The 24,359-nt window shown below is 39.0% G+C and overlaps 1 protein-coding gene across 3 annotated transcripts in view; it reads right to left on the bottom strand.

The window, feature by feature from the left end:
- rhbdl1 (rhomboid, veinlet-like 1 (Drosophila)) overlaps positions 1–24,359 on the bottom strand; it is a 76,885-nt gene that overhangs the window by 5,556 nt on the left and 46,970 nt on the right. For all 3 annotated transcript variants that reach the window (XR_005636293.1, XM_039776013.1, XM_039776014.1), the window contains exons 6-7: positions 8,357–8,457; positions 1,517–1,577 (exon numbers count right to left, since the gene is read on the bottom strand). Coding sequence is in view for 2 of the 3 variants with exons in the window: in XM_039776013.1 (XP_039631947.1) it covers positions 1,517–1,577; positions 8,357–8,457 (162 nt within the window). In the remaining variant the exon portion in view is untranslated. The remainder of the gene's footprint in view (positions 1–1,516; positions 1,578–8,356; positions 8,458–24,359) is intronic.

Genomic DNA, 24,359 nt, shown 5'->3' with positions numbered 1-24,359 from the left:
GTCCAACTTTATGTGCAGCACTGGACAAACTACTGCAAACTGGTTAAATAGTGCTTGGTCAACCAAACCTAGATTCAGATTCTATGATGATAGCTCAGAAGTGTTTTTATAGCATACTCTTGACTCCATTATTCAGTTGAAGTTAATAATATCAGAATATTAACAAACATTTTAATAGTTCAGGTGTGCCCTTTCATGATTTCTGTTTATTTGTCCATTAACGGTTACTTGCAGCTATATTATTCACTATATTAGATGTGGTGGAGTGTAAAATGAGTGTTATGTTGCATGTAGGTTTTTAAATACATTGTATAACTTTATTTGTAGAATTAGCATTTTACATGTTGTAATGTTTAAAGGGCAAGGAAGATGGATAAAGCGCTTTTTTTCTAACTCCATAGCTTTAGGAATTCTGGTTTTTATGACTGAATTGCTGGCCACCTGTGACACAGGGGTAGTTTTATTGCTTAATGACTTGCATACACTTTTCTTGTTGTTTGTTTGAAGGAGGCTGACAAGAAACAAAATTTCTTGAGGTCGGGGTTATATCTGAACAAATGGCCAAGGAAGGTGTGCATTTGTCAGGAGCTGCAGAGGGACAGTAAAGAGGGAGGCTTGCAAAGACCTGCTGTCCCTGCAGTTTTGCATCCTGATTAAAGCAAACCAGATGATAATCCGAAGAAAGCAGGCTGCCTGAGCCTGTGTAGATGATGAGATAACCAGGGAGAATAAAATGCAAATATAAGCTATTGTGCCACCTAAAACCACATATCTAGTATTATCAGGTTGAATGTTTTTGTTTGCAAAACCACATTCTCTTTGCATGTATGGCATTAGTTATAATAAAACATATGACCTATACTACATACTGTAGTTAAAAGTGTAACTCTTTCTCCTCCCTGCCCTTTCATTGTACCTAATTTCCTGAGGCTATAGACAAAGAAGGGAATGAGGAGAAAGTGCTAAAGCACTTGATCACAGAGTGGTGTGTCAGATTTAAGACATTTTATTGAGTTCTAAACAATAATGAGTATAAAAGGGAAATATGGTCACCATAGAACCCTACAAGACAAAACAGAAGGCAATAATTGTCTAGGAATAATTCCACTAACATGATGTGACCTGTGAAATTAAGCAGAATGAACTGTTTGTAAGAGGACTATGTCATGGTCCAATCTGCAGAAAGTGTGGAATGTCATGTCCATCTGCAAGGTGCAGCAGCACTGTGATACACTTGAAACATCTCACACAGTCTACACTTTGAAAATTCAGGCGGTTCTGGTGTTAAAAGTCAGTTCTTCACTATTGTGTGGCACCACCAAAGTTTAATGAGTGGCCATTATAAAAGGGTTTAGATTATTTAATCTGTAATGTCAGATAAAATGGAACTACTGATGAAGGTTTTAGAGTTACTTATGAGCATTTGCATATGAAGCATTTTGCATTTTTTTATTATTCTTTTGGTTATTTATTAACAAAACTAATGAGTATGCTTTCTAAATAATATGTCACTTACTGCAAACAAGAGCCAAGATCATCCGAAGTAGTTTGTATGGACAGCGCATTCCAGCCCAGTTCTGCAATACAAAAAAAATATATCAAGTGCCTTTGCCTAAATTCAACATTTATGTATTTACAAAAAAGCAGTTATTATTGAGTCCTTTGAGTTTCAGATCTATTTGTTATTTGTTATGCTTCATGCTAACCTTTACTTTCCTAACTCTCCTCCAGTGCTATTCATCAATTGAAGGAGTGGTTGTTTATAAATGTGGTGCCAAAGGGTAATGCTGTATAATAGTTTGAAGTTGAATTCATGTACAGAGAAAAGGTACAAACCCAGTGTGAACCTAAAATATAAAACGGGGGATGGTAAAGTTGAAGGATTGCAAAATAGATTATCGCAAATATAGAAGAAAAAGTTACAAACTGGCAAAATGAACAAGACTGAATGATAACTGGATGCTGGAAGTCAGTTACTACAGACAGCCTTAAATGGTACAGAAGCAGGGCTGACAGTTTGAAAGTAGTTGCGCAGAGGCTTGATGTTGTGAGGTAAGTCATCTCTTGGTAGTTGTGATGCTGACCTTGCTTGGGAAGACAAGTGTGGGTCACCAGATGGTGTAATCCCCTTATGTTATGTATTCTCCAGAAATAACTACTAGCAGTTGCCAGAGACTAAAAATAGAGAGTGAGAAGCCTTGTATGGATGCATGCAGGATTCTTCCAGGACACTAGAGGGCGGATGATAACCCCAGAAAGTAGTTTGTAGTTTCCTTGTGACAGTAAAGGGTAGGCAACCTATCAGATATTGAGAATGCCTAACCCCATGAGAGACCGAGGGTAAGGCTATGGTGGGCTTGCAGTAGGCCAATTACATTCTTTGATATTGGCAGAAGACAGCTGAGCTCTGCTGGCCATTTAATTGAGCCTGCGTCTAGAAGCTGCAACCAATGATGAGTAACCATGTCAAGGCTCTTCAAGGCTCAGGTGTGCAAGGCCCTAAGGGCCTGCCAGAGGTGCTTTAACCTGGTCATTGTGTAACTTTATGAGGTCACCCTAAATGACCCTGTAAATGATTCCATGTCTTGCCCCAAAAATAATCTGGGGATGGGTGTTTACAGAATATTCCATTTTATTGTAAATTTAAGCATAGTGTCAGGAGGTGACGTGAGAAAAGGGTCATTCCAAAGAAGGCGGCAATCCGGGTGTTAAAACGGAGAAAAGGAGTGAAACAAAATAGGGAAGTGGAGTAGCCACCAAGAAAACAGCCAATGTAACAACATTTGCAGAAGACCCTAAAAGGGCAGTACACTTTATTTTGTATACTGTTTGCACTATTTTGTTAAAATGAAACATCTGAGATTTTTTTGTTGTTATGGAGAAACAAAAACAATGTTCCTTTTTGCTACATTACATATGAGTTATGATTTTTGCTGAAAGTTTAAAAAAATTCTCTCTCCATGTTGACAAAACATATGTCCACAAACATATCATGCTGCTCTAAGAAGACTCCGTCCATCCATTCATTTTCTAAACCCACTTATCTAGTGCAGGGTCACAGGGAAGATGGAGCCTATCCCAGCAAGCACCAGGCACAAGGCAGGAACAAGACCATAACAGCACACACACACACACATATCAGGACCAATTTAGTACTGCCAATAGAAGGTTAGTATCCATCAACATCTGCAATAAGATGCTGCAGATGTTCTACCAGACGGTTGTGGCGAGTGCCCACTTCTACGAGGTGGTGTGCTGGGGAGGCAGCATAAAGATGAAGGACGCCTCACGCCTGGACAAACTTGTTAAGAAGGCAGGTTCTATTGTAGGAGTAAAGTTGGACAGTTTATCATCCGTGGCAGTGCGACGGGCATTAAGCAAACTACTGTCAATCATGAAGAATCCACTGCATCCACTGAACAGTGTCATCTCCTGGCAGAGGAGTAGCTTCAGTGACAGACTTTTGTCACTGTCTTGCTCAACTGACAGACTGACGAGATCGTTCCTCCCCCACACTATGCAACTCTTCAATTCCACCCAGGGGAGTAAATGCTAACATTATTCAAAGTTATTGTCTGCTTTTACATGCATTTTTATTACTCTTTAATTTAATATTTTTTTTTGTATCAGTGTACTGCTGCTGGATTATGTGAATTTCCCCTTGGGATTAATAAAGTATCTATCTATCTATCAATACACCTAATATTTGTGACTTTAGACTGTGGCAGAAAACCAGCACATCTGGAGGAAATCCATATGGACATGGGAGGACGTGCAGGGGGCATCCAGGACTTGAATCCTGGTCTCCTTGTTGCAAGGCAGTACTATTATTGCAACAATGTATCATCCACTCTAGAAATGTAAAAACCTCAAACTGTGTCAGTGTTGAGGAGTGGGAACACAGCTAACACCCCAACCCTCTCAGAAGCTTCTCAGAACTCCTCACTGTGTAATTTCATCAAACATCTTTTTGTAATATCAAAAAGACAAGTTTACAGGGAGATATTATAGTCATGGGGGACTTTAATTATCCAAATATTAACTGGAATGACCTTGCAGATGGAGGAGCAGAAGAGCAGGAGTTTTTAGAAGTACTCAGTGACTGTTTTTTAACACAACATGTTAAAGCACCAACACAGGGTGAAGCCTGTCTGGATTTAGTATTTTGTAATAAGATAGAATTGAGGGTGTGGAAGTGATGGAACCACTAGGGTCAAGTGACCATAATATAATAAAATTCTCAGTACTTTGTAAGAGTGCAGATGTAAAGACTAAAATTGTTGAACTTTGGTAGGGCAAATTTTAACCAGATGCGACAAAGTCTAAGTAGGATACACTGGGATAAGCTTTTAAGTGTGGATACAGTCGAGGAGCAGTGGAACAGGTTTAAAAATGTCTTACATGTAATGCATACCTAAATTTGGAATTAACAGGAAATTTTAAAAAACTCCACAGTGGATTAATAAAGATTTTAAAAAGTCGCAAAAGAAAAAATGCTTTATAAGGCATATAAGAATAATAACTGCAAAGTGAATCATACATACAGTGTATGAGAACATGAGGGCAACCATTAAGAAGGATATCAGGGAGGCTAAAAGACAGTTGGAGAGGAATATAGCAGATAAGGCGAAAGAAGACCCTAAGAGATTCTTTCAGTATTTTAGTAGTAAAAGAACAGTCAAGGAGGAGGTCAAGTGCATCAGAAATAGTAAAGGGGAATTAAAAGATACAGACAATGAAATAGCGGATGCCCTAAACTTACATTTTTCTGAGGTGTTTACAAGTGAGCAAGTGGATAACCTCCCAGAGGTAACAGGGACTACTAAGGAGGTACTGAGGGATTTGGTAATTGTAGAGGAAGAAGTGCTGCTCAGATTAAATAAGATGAAATCAAACAAATCACCAGAACCAGATAATACTTACCCTTGAGTTTTTAAGGAGGCTAGTGAGTACATATATAAACCCTTGACACATATTTTTAGGAAGTCACTGCACACTGGAGAGATTCCAAAGGACTGGAAAATGGCAAATATCATCCCATTATATAAAAAGGGTGACAGGGCAGATCCAAGCAACTATAGGCCAGTAAGCTTAACATGCATCACAGGAAAATTAATGGAAGGAATTATTAAGGATAAGATTGAGCAACACCTGGCAAGGACAGGAGTTATTCTGAACAGTCAGCATGGGTTCAGAAGAGGGAGGTTGTATTTTACTAACATGCTGGAATTCTATGAGGAGGCAACAAAAGGATACAATCAAAGTGGACCATATGATATTATTTATCTTGATTTTCAGAAAGCATTTGATAAGGTGCCACATGAGAGGTTGGGCATGTGATGTTTTTAGATGGGTGCAGAATTAGCTCAGACACAGGAAGCAGAGGGTGATGGTGTGAGGAACCTTATCAGAATTGGCCGATGTTAAAAGTGGCGTTCCACAGGAGTCAGTGCTAGGGCTGCTGCTATTTTTAATATACAGTATATAAATGATTTATACAAGAATATAAGTAACAAGCTGGTTAAGCTTGCAGATGATACCAAAATAGGTGGATTAGCAGATAATTTGGAATCTGTTATATGATTACAGAAGGACTTGGATAGCAGACAGACTTGGGCAGATTTGTGGCAGATGAAATTTAATGTCAGTAAATGTAAAGAATTACACATAGGAAGTAAAAATGTGAGGTTTGAATACACAATGGGTGGTCAGAAAATTGAGAGTACACCTTATGAGAAGGATTTAGGAGTTATAGTGGAATCTAAGCTATTGACTTCCCGACAGTGTTCAGAAGCCATTAAGAAGGCAAACAGAATGTCAGGTTATATAGCACCTTAACATGTGGAGTACAAGTCACAGGAGGTTCTGCTCAACCTTTATAATGCACTGGTGAGGCCTCATCTTGAGTACTGTGTGCAGTTTTGGTCTCCAGGCTACAAAAAGGACATAGCAGCACTAGAAAACGTCTAGAGAAGAGAGACTCTTCTGATTCCAGGGCTACAGGGGTTGAATTATGAGGAAATATTAAAAGAGCTAAGCCTTTAAAGTTTAAGCAAAAGAAGATTAAGAGGTGACATGATGGAAGTGTTTAAATTATGAAGGGAATTAGTCCAGTGGATCGAGACTGTTATTTTAAAATGAGTTCATCAAGAACACGTGGACACAGTTGGAAACTTGTTAAGAGTAAATTTCACACAAACATTAGGAACTTTTTCTTTATGCAAAGAACAATAGACACTTAGAATAAGTGACCAAGTAGTGTGGTAGACAGTAAGACTTTAGGGACTTTCAAAACTCGACTTGATGTTTTTTTGGAAGAAATAAGTGGATAGGACTGGCGAGCTTTGTTGGGCTGAATGGCCTGTTCTCGTCTATAGTGTTCTAATGTGTGAGTGCTAGGAAGTAAGGAGTACCAGCTAGTTTTTGAACCCTTCATTACAGAATATCTTCTGTGTTAATTAATACAAATGGTAGCTTTCTTGCACATTTAGCTAGTTTTCTTTATCTCTTTCCACAGGGGGTGTTCCAATGGCATAGTCAATTTTTAAAAATATTTTAGTGTTATGTTAGATTGTGTGAATTAATGTTGATGTGTACCAGTGCTGAACACTCAAGATTATTCTAACATACACTGATATGAGATGCTAATTAGAATGTTTATATCACAACTGTCAGTCATTTGCTGAAATTATAGTCTTGGCAATCATTCTTATCTATTGCTTGCTATCCCCTATTCTGTTTCTTTTTTCTGTATCACGCTGTGGCACTTTTAGCCTTAGGATGTCACCCCTACTCTGTATACAGCATGATTTCATGCACTGACCAAAAGTAATCTTTTGATGGGAAGAATAGGGGTTCCTCAAGCCACATTATTTCACTGTGAGAGTGAGCACTGCTGTATCACCAAGCTACTACTCCTGATCATAGGAAGGAATGCCAGAGATTTTAGGAACCCTTAGATTCAATGCTCTGTGCTTATGATATTATAGAATGCCAATAAAAAATAAGAGCAGCCACATGGTCTAGGTCATCAGAACTGTGATGGCCTTTAAATGTCTGAGGTTTATTTTCTCTGCAGTATGTAAAAATATGAGACATCAGACAGACAAGCTTTTCTTCTATTTGTGAGGTCCACAGCCCCTGTGCTGCCTGACAAGGCTGGTGCTGTACAAAGGGTTAATAGCTGTGGTGCGTACTGCCAAGGTCTCTGCCCTTTTTGTTCTTTTTTACATTTTGTCATGGTATGTAAAACACAAGCAGACAAGCTTCTCTTTTGTTTGTGAGGTCCACAGAGCCAGCGCTCTACTGGTGCTTTGTGAATGGGTAGTAGCTATTGTGCCTTCAACCTCCTTGTCGCTATACCACCAGGTGAATGCTCATTGTTTCTCAACTATCACGCGATACAGCCTACTCCTCTGAATAAACAGAAAAATATAACCTGTTTGATTTTGTCATTGCCATTTAAAAACTATTTGGTCTCAGTTGTTGGGTATGTCACATAAGAAGTTTGGTTTCATAGGAGTGTGTCGCCGACTGCCTTTCACCAGTTAGGATTATGAAAATTAAGACTAACTATAAATCGATGGAAAAGTCATCTAATCTGATAAGGCCTGAAGAATGCTATTATCTGGAGTTTTTATTTGTGCAATATCTCAATTATTATGTTACAACATGATTATCTTCATGATTTTAAATATTAATCATTGAGATTAATTTTTTATACTACATATATAACTTAACCTGTGTGTTTAAATAAATGTGCCATTTTTTAGTAATGTACTGAGATGTTTTATTGTTTTAATATGTGAAAATGCTCTGTGCCTTTGTCAAGTAATATGTTATGTACAAAAACAAAGTGAATGTATGGTAATGCATCCTGTGATAGACTTGCGCAATATCCTGAAATGGTTCCTGCCAAGATCCTGGACTTGTTCTCTATGTGAGCCCTGAAAGAGAAGGTGAAGGTTTACATAATGACAGTGAATAAATGGAAAATGAACATTTTGTAAAATATTAGTCTATTTCACATAAAGTCGCATATCTGTATAATGGAACATATCTTGTTTAGAGGCGATTCCCTCCTTTACACACAAAGTGTGAATCTGTATAATGCAACACTACCAAGGGGTAAGGCCGCTCTTACAATCTCATTTCTGATTGTGAATAAAATAACTACTGTCAGATACTTTTGAGTCCAGTGGGTCTTTGCTAGTTTTAAAGAGTTTGGGGCATTTGGAATTCGATAATCTGCGATCAGGGATGGAGTCATCACAAAATATATTTACACAACTGTAAATAGCTGACATTTCCAGTGGCCAGTTTCAGGTCAGTGCAGAATAATAACAAAGCTTGTTACCATGACAACGTTAGCAAGATGTGCTGAGCAGAGAGCGTAGACTCCGCCGGATCCCCCCACCAATGGAGCCCTCATATCAGTGATGGAGACTGTCAGGGAGCCTGTACACAGACATAAGAAAAGCAAATATTACCTCCAGAATATTAATATATTTTTAACATTATACCATACTTGTAATAGATTGGCATAAATCTTTTTGACTTTTTCTGTGTAAAATCTATGAGGTATATTTTCAGGGTCCAGCCTGGTGACTCCCAGTGGCACCTTTTTGTTATCTGTTTATTACTATTGTACTGTTCAGTTTTTAATTTGATATAGCATTAATACTCGCATTGGATGCCATAATAAAATACACATTGGCTAATGATTCATGGATCGCAATCTCAAACAATTACGAATAACACATGAAAACAACATTTTCTTGTGTATAGTGTTTTTATGAAATGAAACACTACCTGTATTAATCTGTATTTTGAGTTTTCTGGAAATCATTTTTGTACCTTTTGCACACATATAATTTGTATTGCACCTTTTGAATTATTAGGGACGGCACAGTAGCAGTGCAGGAGACACAAGTTCACGTCCTGGGTCCATGGAGTTTGCATGTTCTCCCTTTGTTCCCCCCAAATTCCCCACCATTACCCTGCTCAGGATTAAGTTGGTTAGAAAATGACATGACATATTCTGGTGATACTATTTTATGTTCCTTTTTTATTGTATGATTGCCAACATTTTGGTCTCGGGGCACATAATTCATGCAACATATTTAATCATTTTGTCTCACCTATTTATTTTTATTTGCTTAGCAGATGCCTTCATCCAAAGCAATTTGTTAGGGGAAGCTAAGACTTTTCCTAAGAAGACTTCAGTGCTAAGACCTCTTGCTTGTTATTTTGACTTTGACTCACATTTTTCTGTATTTGGTTGTGATGATTCTTATTTTCACCTCCTCACAGTTTTCTGACCTTTTTGCCTGCTCTGGACAAAGTCTCCTCCGTATGCTCCTTTTCAGTTCTGTTTGCTGGCTAAATCTTGAAACTTTTAACCCAATCCCAAGGTTTTGTAATAAATAAAAAGATTTGGCACAAACTCTGAAATTCATCTTCTATAATTGAACAAACTATGTGATTTGTTCAGGGTCGTAAAATCGAAGGATGAATGGGTAACTGGAGTTTAAACTCCAATGCCTCAGCCTTTTGAATGCACTATCTGGGTCCTTTCTGAGTTTTTCAAAGTACTACAAGTAAGTATTACCATTTTTTTAAAATATTTTTTATTCTAGAAAATCTAAAAATACAATTATGGTACTATTAAAAATGCAGGTTGAAGAACCTATTGAATCCTTTTAACACAGTATCACAATAAAAATTCAAAACAACAAATGCAACACTTTGCAGTGGCTGCTCCTGTTTGTGACATAAGACACATCTTAAGCAATTCCATTATTTTGTAGATGTTGTTCCAGGTAAGATAAAATCTAATGTAAAAACAGTGATGCGAGAAATAAAGACTGGTAAGATATCCTATTTCAGTACTCATACACTAATTGTGCACTGCACCTTAATTAATAAGACAAGGAATTTTATCAGTATAAGGCAGTAATTATTAAATAATGGGATTCTATGGAAACCTGCTGCAATTGTGGCTAAAAAGGGCCACTTGGCATGTTTTAGGAGTCTGTGATCAGATGCATATGAAAGTCATATTGTATTTTGCAGTGCTAATTTGATACATCTTTACTTCAGCACACATGGTGCATGGTAGCCTTACTACTTGTTCCTGAAGATATTTTGTTAAATGTGTTAGGCATTTTATGCCAGGCTCGCATCACTAATGATTCCAAAGAATAATTTTTTTTAAACCTTTTTGATATTTTAGTATTGTGCTGGTTATGAAGTTCACTCTCTACAACTGTGACCAGGCTCTAATTTCTTTATACTAGACAGTAATGGTCTTCACATATACCATGATATTAACTGATTTGCTGTAATGTGGATTGTACAGTAGTGAAGTGGTTAGCTGCCTTAGAGCTCAGTTGTAGATTTTCCAAAACACTCATTAATAGCGTAAATAGCACATCCATTGCTAAAGTGAACACATGCAGGTGGTAGTGGGGTTTCCACTCACCAACATCAGTGCCAACATCAGAGTCTGGCATGTTTTGCACTCCTGTTTGTTTCCTTTCGTTAATAAAACTTATATGGCTGTTTGCGGAGACATCATTCAATTTTCCCTCCAACAAAACATAGCCCAAAGGTAGTGATGGCTGATTCATGAACAATTTGTTCTGTTTGAACAACTGTTTTAAGTGAATCATACAAGTCGATTTAGTTGAGCTCAACATGAGTGCTAAAGTAACTTCAGTAAGTTAATAGCTGATAGCCTACTATTAACATTAAAAGTTTTGAGTAGCTGTGATTGTAAGTCAATCTTATCTTCTAAAGGTTGTTATGCAGCCTGTCACACGTGTGCTTGGGAGACAACATAAAGGCTTATCTGAAAAGAAAACAAACTACAATGAATAAATGCACCAAAACAGAGCCAAGCTCCTCTTTAGTCTTTATTTAAAATCAGCACTGATCTATAGAAAAAGACTTCTTCTGTAAAGCTTTATTTCATGGTAACAGTACCAATATGCTAATTTTTATTGGCCCTGTATATTATTTTGTCTTACGTAAAATACAATCAGCAATATTTGATGTGTTATCACTCTGCAGAAACCCACCACAGTACAAAACATCTGATTTCATGGCAATAGTACCAGCACGCCAGATTTCATTGTCTCATCATATGCTGCTACTCATTATGTTCACCACAGGCCCCTCATTCTCTGTGGGAATAAATCTTTGTTAAGAGAGATCATGGAAAGAAGCATTCAGTCATTCTAGTGCTTAGAGACAGAAATGAATGAATTAATATTCTGTTGCTATCATCAGCTGGTACAATGATCTCTTTGGTAATATGCATAAACTGGACATTTAAAAAGGGAGATTTCACTGTCAAAAACTACATTTATGCACAACAACAGCTGAAACAAAAGCCAAAAAATTCACTGCAAAGGTAATTTTCACAGACACTCAAATTCAAAGCCTCTATTGCCTGTGTAATAGATTTTTGTCAAAATATACCTTGAACTGTTCTGCTCTGCAGAGATACAAAAGCTCACCTATAATCTGTCCAGCATGTCAAGCTTTTTTTACTAAAGGAATATTTCAGGTCAGGGTAGAGCTAATAATTAATCACCATTAACGTGCAATTAACATGTTAAATTTTTTAACAAAACCCCTAAATACCCCTAGTTCAATACGGCCAATTTGACCGCACCTCACACTTAATGAAGCAGAGGCAAATAAATCCAAGTCTATTAGTAGTAGTAGTGGGTCACCAGCACTTGATTGTTTCCTGTGTTGCCACCTGTTCTTTATAATATGGGATACTAGCAAAATACCCGCGCTTCGCAGCGGAGAAGTAGTGTGTTAAAGAAGTAATGAAAAAGAAAAGGAAACATTTTAATAATAAAGTAACATGATTGACATTGTCATTGTCATGAGTGTTGCTGTCATATATCTATATATATATATGCACACACACACATAAACATATATATACATATACACACATATATACAGTATATATACATATACATCCACATATATATACATATATATATATATATATATATATATATATATATATATATATATATATATATATATATATATATATATATATATATATATATATATGTGCACAAAACCACGCTTTTATCAAGGCTTCCGTCGGGTAGTGTTTTGAAATGAAATTTTCCCCCAATCAGTCGTAGCAACGTGCTTTCTTCTGACTGTTACATTTTTGTAGCTCTGATGTGTGCATCAATGTAATCAGTGTACCAGGAAATCATGCATTGACAGAAGTTCCCTTTGCTTGGAATGCAAAGTGTGATTAAATGCATTATTTTTTAACGCGTTATGGAGCACATGCATCGAAGCTTCTCAGCTGTGCTTGTGCTAAGAAAAGGAAACATTTTAAAAATAACGTAACACGATTGTCAATGTAACCTTTTGTAAGTAGTGCCTGGAGGATTCAGAGTGTGGAGAAACTCTAGAGACAGCGTGTGTATTAACTTGTGGATTTTTCTGTCAGTATTTGGTGGCAGTGTCACAAAGTTGCTTCCACAAGACTGGGTTAGCTGCGGCGCTCAACTCAGAGCGAAATGAGGTGAATGGGAGGGGAGATGATGACGTGACTCCCCACCCGCCTTAACTGTCAATCCCCCATAAACACAGTCTCTCGGAATTTGCATAAGCACAGCCCTTCACCAGCAATTTTAACTTAGTTACAAAGTGATCAAAACTCTCGTTTATATCCTGCGTCCTCTCATTAAACTTGTATCCCACATTAGCCGTGGGCATAATAAACGCCAGCGGCAGCCTGTCTATGAACTTAATTTAAACTTTAGGTTTACACCGTGCTTTGTTTCCGAAGTAGCTGCACTCATGAATATGGTTGTATGTGTCAGTCGCTTGCTGCTTATTGTTTCGCTGCCTTCTAAATTGTATAATGCATGTTTTCTTCAGCGCTTTTTGGAGCTCTTCCTTGTTTTTCTACGTACTGCGTTGACAGTCAGTTCACGTGATTACGTGGGAGGCGTGATGATGTCACACGAAACTCCGCCCCCCACGGCCATCGAGCTCAACTCCATTACAGTATATGGAGAAAAATAGCTTCCAGTTATGACCATTACGCGTAGAATTTCAAAATGAAACCTGCCCAACTTTTGTAAGTAAGCAGTAAGGAATGAGCCTGCCAAATTTCAGCCTTCCACCTACACGGAAAGTTGGAGAATTAGTGATGAGTGAGTGAGTGAGTGAGTGAGTGAGTGAGTCAGTGAGGGCTTTGCCTTTTATTAATATAGAAGATTCCTGTATTAGAACATAAAATACTGTGCATGGTATTGAATCAGTAAGGGACACAATTTGACCTGTATCTTAATACAATCATTTCATATACTAGCTCTTCAAAGTGCAGAAAGTAACATAAGAACAAATAAAATCAAATCCATTATATAAGTGGAGTGAATGAGTTTCCTTATACCTCACTCATACTTACCCCAAAGCAGACATGGTACGTTGCTGTTCTTTAATTGTAGGTTGCTTACTGTACACTACTGCAAATTGATCACACTAATATTTCCATCCATCTGGGCAGAAGGTAGCAATATGGTTATAGTTAATAAATATAGGACTCAAGCACCGCCACTAGTAGCAGCCATTCCAGCAGCTCCATGTATGACTGTATCTTTCTACCTTTTTCTCTGTTTCACCGCTCACTCCTACCACTTTCCTTTATGTCGACTTGTTCCCTGGACACTTTTTACTACCTTTTACTACTTGTACATGTATTTTTACATGCCGAAACTTGTCTATTCAGGTAGACAACTTAAAGTGCTGAGGACAAAGGCTAGTGCTGGTGTGGTTCCCTATTTACCCAACGAGGTAAGAAGGTCGTATCGTGGCAGCAGTGCCGGCACTAAGATAAAAGCCAAGCGGCTAGCGAGAAAGTGGTGCTACAAGCCTTCTGTGCTTTCTGTGATCCTGGAAAATGTGAACTCACTACCAAATAGGATTGACGAACTGGCTGCGCTGGTGAAAAATGTCAGGACCTACAGAGAATGCAGTTTGTTGTGTTTTTGTGAAACGTGGCTAACAACTAATATCCCAGATGCTATCGTGGAGCTACCCGGGTTTAGCACAGTTAGAGCAGACTGAGACGCAAGTACCTGCGGGAAGCGGAAAGGAGGAGGACTTGCTCTCTATGTGAATACAAGGTGGTGCAACTCTGGACATGTAAACATTAAAATCTCCACTTGCTGCAAGGGCATCGAACTGTTGGCCGTAAGTCTGCGCCCCTATTACTTGCTCAGAGAGTTTGGACACATCATTGTTGTTATTGTTTACATCCCTTCTCTAGCACCTTCAGCACCAACAACCTCTGCTTCTTAGGGACAAGCTGACAGAGATGGGAGTAGATTCATACCTGGTGGCATGGACTGTGGACTCTCTTACAGACAGACCTCAATATGTGCGTCTCGGGAACTGCAGGTCTGACATTGTGGTCAGCAGCACAGGAGCGCTGCAGGGGACTGTACTTTCTCCAGTCCTGTTCAGCCTATATACATCGGACTTCCAATACAACTCGGAGTCCTGCCACGTTGAGAAGTTCGCTGATGACACTGCTATCGTGGGCTGCATCAGGAGTGGGCAGGAGCAGGAGTATAGGAACCTAATCAAGGACTTTGTTAAATGGTGCGACTCAAACCACCTACAACTGAACACCAGCAGAACCAAGGAGCTGGTGGTGGATTTTAGGAGGATTAGGCCCCTCATGGACCCCATGATTATCAGAGGTGACTGCGTGCAGAGGGTGCAGACCTATAAATACCTGGGAGTGCAGCTGGATGATAAATTGGACTGGATTGCCAATAATGATGCTCTGTGTAAGAAAGGACAGAGCCGACTATACTTCCTTAGAAGGCTAGTGTCTTTCAACATCTGCAATAAGATGCTGCAGATGTTCTATCAGACGGTTGTGGCGAGTGCCCTGTTTTACACGGTGATGTACTGAGGAGGCAGCATAAAGAAGAGTGATGCCTAACGTCTGGACAAACTGGTGAGGAAGGCAAGCTCTATTGTAGGCACGGAGCTGGACAGTTTGACATCCGTGGCAGAGCAATGGGCACTGAGCAGGCTCCTGTCAATCATGGAGAATCCACTGCATCCACTAAACATTATCATCTCCAGACAGAGGAGCAGCTTCAAATAATACATTAAATGTAAACATCTAAATAAATAATCCTATCAGATACATATATAGAAGTTTTTTCAGACTATTCTTTTCTATTTAAAAGTTTGACCTATACACATTTTCAGTCTAAATAATGACTTCTCCTCTCCCAGTAACAGCTGCAGAGTTGATGAATGTGGATCACACAGTTAAGAACAACCTGAGCTATAAACATTGCTGATTGTGTACAAAAGCTGAACCCTGTTTCTGTTTTTAAATATCTAATGTTTGTGTAATTGCTAGTGCTTTTGGTATGTTGTCTTTCAACATAATAGTTCAAACCAAACGTACTGGTTTTCCCAAATATTAAAACAACCTCTGGTAGTGATCTTTGGTCATTGGCCATTGCTCTTGTTACACAAAACAGTTCAATAAACTAACTGGAATGATTTAATATGCACAGGCAAGTGATTGCTGTAACTTTTATATTAGAAAGTAATCACTGAGTTATTTCTGCTTTATAGAAAAATATTACATTTATTTATTTGGCTGGCACCTTGATCCAAACTGACTTACAACATTTGGGTTACACTTGGTTACACTTCTTTTTTTTTTCCAGTTGGAACAGAGGAGAGTAAAGTGACTTGTGCAGGGTCACACAGAGTCAGTAGCCAGAGTTGAACCCATAACCTCGGGGTTTGAAGTCCAAAGCCTTAATCATTGCACCACATTACCTGCCATATTAATATGCCTGAAGGAAATAATGATTAATATGCAGCTAATTTCAATTAAACTTTTTAATTGTGTCATTAATTGCAATTATATTTTTCAATCGAAAAGCAGCCCTTGTCAAAAGGCTTCTACTTCTGTTAAATGTGGAGGGGTGGAATTAATCGCACCATACCCAAGAGGACCACACATAGTCTTGCTAACAGTGACATAACATAACAAAATATCACTGCATGGATTAATTCTCTCAGCTGAGAACATGTGCTTCTTTACATTTTTTATACTGGCACGTAAAATCAGAATTTGACAGCGTTTCATTTTAGGTGACCTTTAATTTTCATGTTATTTATAAAGCCATGCTGATTTTCCCCAGAGTCAACTGCCATAAATCATGCAATCACATAGTGAACACGAATGAAACACCTAATTAATTCCATTAGGGCAGTAATTATGTCTCCTTGGAGGAGAGACCCTGTGACACACATGCGCCAACAAAAGGAGGGATGAGTCAGTTCAACTGGAGCTGTCTATGTGGATTATTTGGTAACCGTACCAACAGGGTGCAACAGAACAAGAAGAGATGTGCATCTCCTTGCTTTTAAAGGTTAATTATGGAACACACTTATTTTTGATTTTCCAACAATACGGGAAAAATCAGTTTAGCAGGATCTGTCTGTATGGATCAATTGGTAACTATAACAACTGGGTGCAAGAGAACAGAAAAAGATGTTCCTGTCTTTCCTTTTTAAAGGTTAATTATGGAGAAAACATATCTGATTTTCTAAATAACAGCATTCTGAATTCTTAACAGAAAAACTCTTTATAAATGTTTATTACCTTTAATTCATTATATATTTGACATACTGCATATTGTCATTGCCTCAGAATGTTTTGGCACTGCCTAAGACTGAAACAAAATGAGAGCTGACCCTCCCAAAAAATAAAAAGGGCTTCATTGGACATATTCTGAAGAGAAATGCAACAAATCAGTAAAGATCTCTCTCCAGCTGGGGGTGACTTTAACTGAGCTTTAGGGGCAGCTGCCTGCTTCTTCATGCACCACATTGTTATCTTCTCCTACGTGCCAGCAGGGTACTTTTGCTAGTACGTGCTACAATTAGAAAGTGTACCCTATTGTGGCAGTGTCTGTTTCAGTTCAGCTACTAGCAATATCACTTTTATGGCCAGAGCTACAATGTAAAGGTATGTTCCCCACAATGAGACTCATTGACTTCCTGCAATTAAAGGAAACCCACCTACCCAGGCCAGAAAAGTGATTACTATTATACTGGCTGTTCCATCCTTTACCACCAGACACTCACATCCTATGGGTGTTTACTTAATGATACTGCAGCATCATTAGGTGTTAGGCCTCTAAGACATCTTGATAAAAGCATATTGCTCTGTTAAGCCATTATTCTTTTAGATACAAAAACATTTTGAAAACATTTTTTTGTTTTGCCCAGCTCCCACCCCCCTCCAATATTTCATTATATCTCATACAAAGTACATAGTGGCACTGTACGTGCACCTTTTTCAATAAACCCAAAAACTGTATTTTTCTAAACATTTTATACAAACAGAAGGAAATTCAAATATTACATAACAACAATGTTGATTTCTTTAGATTTCTTTACACTAAACTACCATCATTTTTAGTTATTTCATAATTTCTGTGCTGGAGAAGGAAATATTAACCTTCCAAGTTGGCCTGTGATATCTTTTCTGCAACACTCTAAGGATCCTTAAATCATGAAGTGAAAAAATATTAGAACATTAGAACAATCTAGATGAGAACAAGCCATTCAGCCCAACAAAGCTTGCTGTTCCTATCCACAGAATTCTTCTAAAATAATACCAAGTCTAGTTTTGAAAGTCCATAAAGTCATACTGTCATACCATTTGGTAGCTTATTCCACTTGTCTATGGTTAACTGTGTAAAGGAAAACTTCCTAATGTTTGTGCGAAAGTTACCCTTAACAAGTTTCCAACTGTTTCCTCGTGTTCTTGATTAACTCATCTTAAAATGACATTCCCGATTCACTGTACTAATTCCCTTCATAATTTTAAACACTTCATTCATGTCTCATGTCTCCTCTTCATCTTCAGTTGTTTGAACTGAAAAGTCTCAGGTCTTTTAATCTTTCTGCATAATTCATCCCCTGTAGACCTGGAATCAGCATAGTCGTCCTTCTCTGGACTTTTTCTAGCATTGCTGTATCCTTTTTGTAATTTGGAGACAAAACTGCACACAGTAATCCAGATGAGGCCTCACCAGTGTGATATAAACCTTGAGCATACTCTCCTTGGTCTTGTAATCTACACATATGAGCGCTATATAACCTGACATTCTGTTAGTCTTCTTAATGGCTTCTGAACACTGTCTGGCAGTTTTTCTATGACTCCTAAATCCTTCTCATAAGGTGTACTTTTGATTTTCAGACCTCCCATTGTGTATTCAAACCTAATAATTTTACTTGCTAAATGTAATACTTTACATTTACTAGGGGACTTTGCCGCCTGCACACTTCCCTTGCCCACACCCCCCATCCTTGCACTACATGCCAACCACTTTGTGTGTCTGCTGCTCACGTTGTGAAGAGGGGGGCTGAACACACACCAAGGAGAAGCGATCGCTCCTCCGACACCCCTTCTTAAACGGTGATACAGTGGGAAACACATACAGTTTTTTTTTACCTCTTCTTTGCTCAATCAGCTGCTGGCTTGCTGCTGCTGCCGTGCCGCATGATCTGCATCTCGCATGGGGCACTTCTGTCATATCACCTATGTCCATATATTCTAGTCTCTTTTTGCTTTTACCTTTTCATCAATATTGCATTGAAATTTGATTCCGTGTTTGGAATTACATCGTGACAAAGCAACGTATAACTTCCTGTGAGTGAATATCGTTTCTTTCTCTCTATAAGAAATGTGTCTGATATAACCATGCTGAACTTTTCCAAATTCCTTTGCATAAGCTCTTGTCTAGAAGGGCTTCCGGCCGAGGGTGTAGCTACATTGCTTGGTACGAAGAGAAAGTCTCTCTGAGACAATCACGTCTCTGGTGCAATTTTGCATCAATCTACAAGCAAAACCCTGAAATTTCACTTCTTTTAATTTGATGTCTAGCCTCTCATGTAGCACCTTATCAAATGCTTTACGAAAGTTTAGATAAATAATATCATATGCTCCACTTTGATCAAATTCTTTTGTTGCTTCCTTATAGAATTCTAGCACATTGGTAAAACATGACCCCCCTCTTCTGAATCAATGCTGACTGTTCAGTAAAACTCCTGTTCAAGCCATGTGTTGCTCAGTCTTATCCTTAATAATTCCTTCCATTAATTTACCCATGATGCACACTAAGCTTACTGTCTTATAGTTGCTTGAATCTGCCCTGTCACCCTTTTTATATAATGAGATAATATTAGCCATTTTCCAGTCCTTCAGAATTTCCTCAGTGCACAGTGACTCCTAAAAATATCCATCAAGGGTGTATATATGTATATTATCTGGTTCTGGTGATTTGCTTGATTTCAGCCTATTTAATCTAAGCAGCACTTCCTCCTCTGTAATTTCCAAATCACTCAGTACCTATTTAGTAGTCCCTGTTACCACTGAAAGGTTATACACTTCCTCACATATGAAGACCTCAGAAAAATGCAAATTTAGAGCATCTGCTATTTCACTGTCTTTATTTTTAAATTATACTTTACTATTCCGAATGCACTTCACCTCCTCTTTGACTGTTCTTTTACTTCTAAAATACTTAAAGCATCTCTTTAGGTCATCTTTCGCCTTATCTGCTATATTACTCTCTGACTGCCTTTTTGCCTCCCTAATATACTTCTTAATGTTTGCCCACATGTTCTCATATGACCTTTGATTCACATTGGAGTTATTAGTCTTACATGCCTTATACAGCTGCTTTTTCCTTTGCAGCTTCTTCTTCAACTCTTTATTAACCCACTGCACAGTTTTTTTTTTAATTTCCTACTAATTCCAAATTTAGGTATGTAGCTGTCCTGCATTTTATGTAAACCATTTTTAAACCTGTTCCACTGCTCCTCAACTGTCTTTGCAAATAAAAGCTTATTCCAGTCTAACTTCCTTTGACTTTGCCTCAACTGCTCAAAATTTGCCTTACCAAAGTTAAAATTAACAGTTTTAGTCTTACTGCATCTAAATTCCTCTAAAACACTAACAACTGTATTACATTATATTCCCTATTTACCTGACGAGGTAAGAAGACGATATCGGGACAGGTGAGCCAGTGCAAAGATAAAAGATAAGATAAAAGCCAAGCAGCTTGCGAGAAAATGGCATTATAAACCGTTGGTGCCTTCTGTGATCCTTGGAAATGTGAACTCACTACCAAATAAGATCGACGAACTGGCTGTGCTGGTGAAAAATGTCAGAACCTACAGAGAATGCAGCTTGCTGTGTTTTAGTGAAACGTTGCAACTACCATCCCAGATGGTAACGTGGAGCTACCCGGGTTTAGCACAGTTAGAGCGGACAGAGACGCAAATACCAGCGGGAAAAAAAAGGAGGCGGTGTCGCTCTCTATGTCAATACAAAGTGGTGCCAGAGCCGACCCTAGACAATTTCAGGCCCGAAGCAAACTGATACGACCCCTGCAGCTAGGGGGTCCGGGGCAGAGCTCCGGCTGCCAAGCAATTTCCTGCATTCTGAGCTGCAGAAATGCATTTTCCCGGCATCTACAACCATCACTTTTTGACGATTTCTGTTTGACACTGACAACCGTAACCATAACACACTGATTTGAGCCAAATTTGCAGGGTGTCAGCGTAGACTATCGTACAAGTGATGGAGGTTGGATTGGGTCCACATAAATGTCTTTAGTGATGATACATTAACAGATAAAGCTACATTTTAGCCAGCTTTTGCTGTTTCCTCCAGGCAGCACGTGGAGGTAAATAGCTAGGCCAAGAACTTTGTTTTTTGCTTTTTATATTTTTTATATATTTTTTTTGTTTTATGAAGAGGAGATCCACATTATTTTGTTTTTACATTTTTATTCGGTTTTAAAGCTTGTTTTCATACTTTCGAGATATTCAGATTTCCGTATAAAATAACTTACCAGCAGATATTGAAATCTATTTCACACAAAAGACACTTTTCGAACCTTGGCACTGGCAAACTCATGAATAAGTTCAGAATAATCAAGAGATTCGGCTATTTCTTGCTCAATTGAAATCAATGCCAGACTATTCAGACATTCGTGGTTCATGGAGCTTCGCAAGTAATTTTTGATAAGCTTGAGTTTTGAAAAACTCCTCTCCGCCAAAGATACCGTTATAGGCACAGTCAATGCTATTCTGAGAGCCACAGCAACATTAGGCATGGCAGTTGCTCACTCCTTCTCAAACAGATATTCCAGTGCTTGCATGGCCGTTGAGTTGCTAGGAACTAAATTGGCAAACATGCAAATTTCACTGCATAGTGCGTGTGAATCAATGTCTGATTCATTATTCTTCGAGTCAGTTAAAGCAATTTTCAAGTCCGTAGAGTATTTCATCAAGGTATTATCATCCATGGGTGATATTAACTGATAATTTTGCAGAAATCCAAAATTGTCGAAATGCTGTTTCATTTGATCAAACCTCTCATTCATGGACATGATTGCTTGATCCAGAAGGGCAAGAAAGAATTCTGTGCGAAACTTTTCCTTTGGATCAGTTATTAACTCATCCCGGACTTCATAATTGAAATGGCGCTTTTTTTGTCTCCTGCGTAAACTGGTTACTGCAGGAAATGCGACATCCTCAGAAGGCATTTCCAATTTATTAGCGAGCTCTCTAGCTGTAGCTTCTGCTAATTCTAGTCCATTTTCTCTGTATGAAACCAAATAGTCAGAGACACTGTTGATGCATTTGAGAGCAACATCATAGTGCATATTTTCATTTTGCTGGCTACATTGATCTGTGACAGAATCTGCCAGCGTACTGTAGAAGCACTAAACAGCAAATAGATCTGATGTAACGTTCCAAAAAGCGACATGGCAGTTGGTGACGATTTAGCCACAAGCAAATTAAGGCTATGACAACCGCATGGGATGTAGAATGCTCGTGGATTTTTATCCAGTATTCGTTTTTGAATGCCACTGTGTTTGCCTTTCATATTGGAACCGTTATCATATCCCTGTCCCCTACAGTTACCTAAGTTCAATTTCAACTCTGAGAGCATCCGTAAGCATTGGTCTGTGAGATTGGAGCCAGTGCTATCATCAATGGCTATGTACCCTACAAAATATTCTCGAACTTCCACTGAGGAGCCATCAATATGAACGATCCTTATTATCATCGTCATCTGCTCTTCATGGCTTATATCAGGAGTGCAGTCAAGAATGATTGAGAAATACTTGGCCTTATGAATATGGGAAATTATTTTCTTTAATGTAGCATTACCCATCAACTGAATTATTTCATTTTTGCCCAGATAATGATCGTGGATTTCATTGTCTATAATCCATTGAACATGCTGTTGCATGCACAGATCAAATTTGGCTAGCAATTCCACTAACCCAAGAAAATCGCCATTATGTGGGGCAAATATACGATCACTAGAACCTTGAAACGCCAGGTTTCTTTCACCCAGAAACTGAATAATAGCAATAATTCTTGTTAATACATTGCACCAATGCTCAATTTCTCTTAGCAGAAGTTCTTGTGCACACTTATCAATGGTACATCCTGCCTTCAAGCGATTTTGACGTTCCAACCAATTCTTTAAGGCACGTATATGGTTGGCAGATATTTCGTGACTGCACACGTCTCAGGACATTTCTCCAATCACCACAACCATCAGTAGTCTATTTGATCTGGATATTCGAGAATAACTTGCAGCAGAAACAAAAAACTGCATTTTTGTTCTTTGAGTTAAAAAGCCAGTGCCTGTCAACAAATTCCCCATGTGAAAATTTTCGGGAATAAAAGGAATCAGAAAAATGGCGCCCATCATCATTCGTTGGATATTAAATCCCGGTTTCACGAAAGGGCCCCTTTTGGACTAGGAAGACACGTTCCTTGTCAGTGATTGCTGCACCCCACAAACCTGGATCTCCCCAACTAAAGGAATTGCAATCATTATCAGCCTCGTCATGATCTTCATCTTTCTGGTTAGAAACCGAAATGGCTGGCAATGTTGCTGAACCTGACGAAAAACCCATGTCCATGTCATTCTTAACATCATCGGCTTCTGACTCCAAGGAGTGGGACACAGGTTTGTGGGGCTTGGACAGCGTTGCGGTATCTTCGACTAATGGAAATTCCATCCTGGTGCTAGTGCTGCTGCTGCTGCTGCTAGAGCTAACCGGTTTCGTTAGGAAGCGTTGCAAAGCGCCTTTTTGGGTAGCGAAGAATTCATCTTTCGCTGCTTTTTCTTTACGTTTTTGAGCACCTGATTTATATTTGTTTGGTGTTGGAACTGAAGACATTTGGAATACAATAATTTCAAACTGTGGAAATTCGGCAAGGCCTAACTACTATCTACAAGATGTTTTTTCTAACAAAATGGAAATATATTGATATGAAGGCTTTACGAAGAGAAGGGCACCTTTTATGCTCTATCGAGAATGCAGTGCGGCGGAGCGGCCCTGACTGAAGTGTAAGTAGCCGCCTACTGAGGACAGAGGCACAGATGAGCTGTGGAGGCGGCAACAGGCGCGGGCCTGAGTGAAGCGTAATGAAGATTGGAGTGCCGAGTGGAGATGTCCACGTGAAGTAATTAGGTGATGGAATATGTTGCCCGTGAATTATATATATAAAAAATATAGCAGGGTCGCATCACAGGAAAAAAAACCTTGGGCGCAGTGGGCCCCCTCCAGCTGTGGGCCCGAAGCGGTCACTTCATTCACTTCGCCAACTTCGCCCTAGGGCCGGCCCTGGTGGTGCAACTCAGGACATGTAAACGTTAAAATCTCCAATTGCTGCAGGGACATCGAACTGTTGGCTGTAAATCTGCGTCCCTATTACTTGTCCAGAGAGTTTGGACACGTGATTATTGTTATTGTTTACATCCCCCCTCGGGTGGACATGGAGATAGCAGGTGACATCATCCATTGCGCTGTTGCTAAATTACAAACACAGCACCCTGGGGCGCTTGTGCTAATCACTGGAGACTTTAACCATGTGACGCTGGACAAAACATTACCTGCCTTCTCCCACTATGTGGATTGTAACACCCCGGGAAATAGAACTATTGACCTACTGTATGCAAACGTTAAAGACGCATACAGCGCCAACCCGCTGCCTGTGCTTGGGAAAGCAGATCATAACCTGGTTCTGCTTCAGCTTCACTACAAACCAAGAGTGAGGGTGCTACCTACGACCACACGCTCATGTAGGAAGTGGTCCCCTGAGGCACAGCAGGCTCTGAGAGACTGCTTTGGAAGTACGGACTGGGATATCCTGCAGGGATCATATAGTGAGAACATTGAGGAGGTTGTTGACTGCACTACTGACTACAT

Source organism: Polypterus senegalus, chromosome 13 (assembly GCF_016835505.1).
Source record: "Polypterus senegalus isolate Bchr_013 chromosome 13, ASM1683550v1, whole genome shotgun sequence".
Lineage (NCBI taxonomy): Eukaryota > Metazoa > Chordata > Cladistia > Polypteriformes > Polypteridae > Polypterus > Polypterus senegalus.
This window is presented reverse-complemented; position numbering and strand designations above follow the sequence as displayed.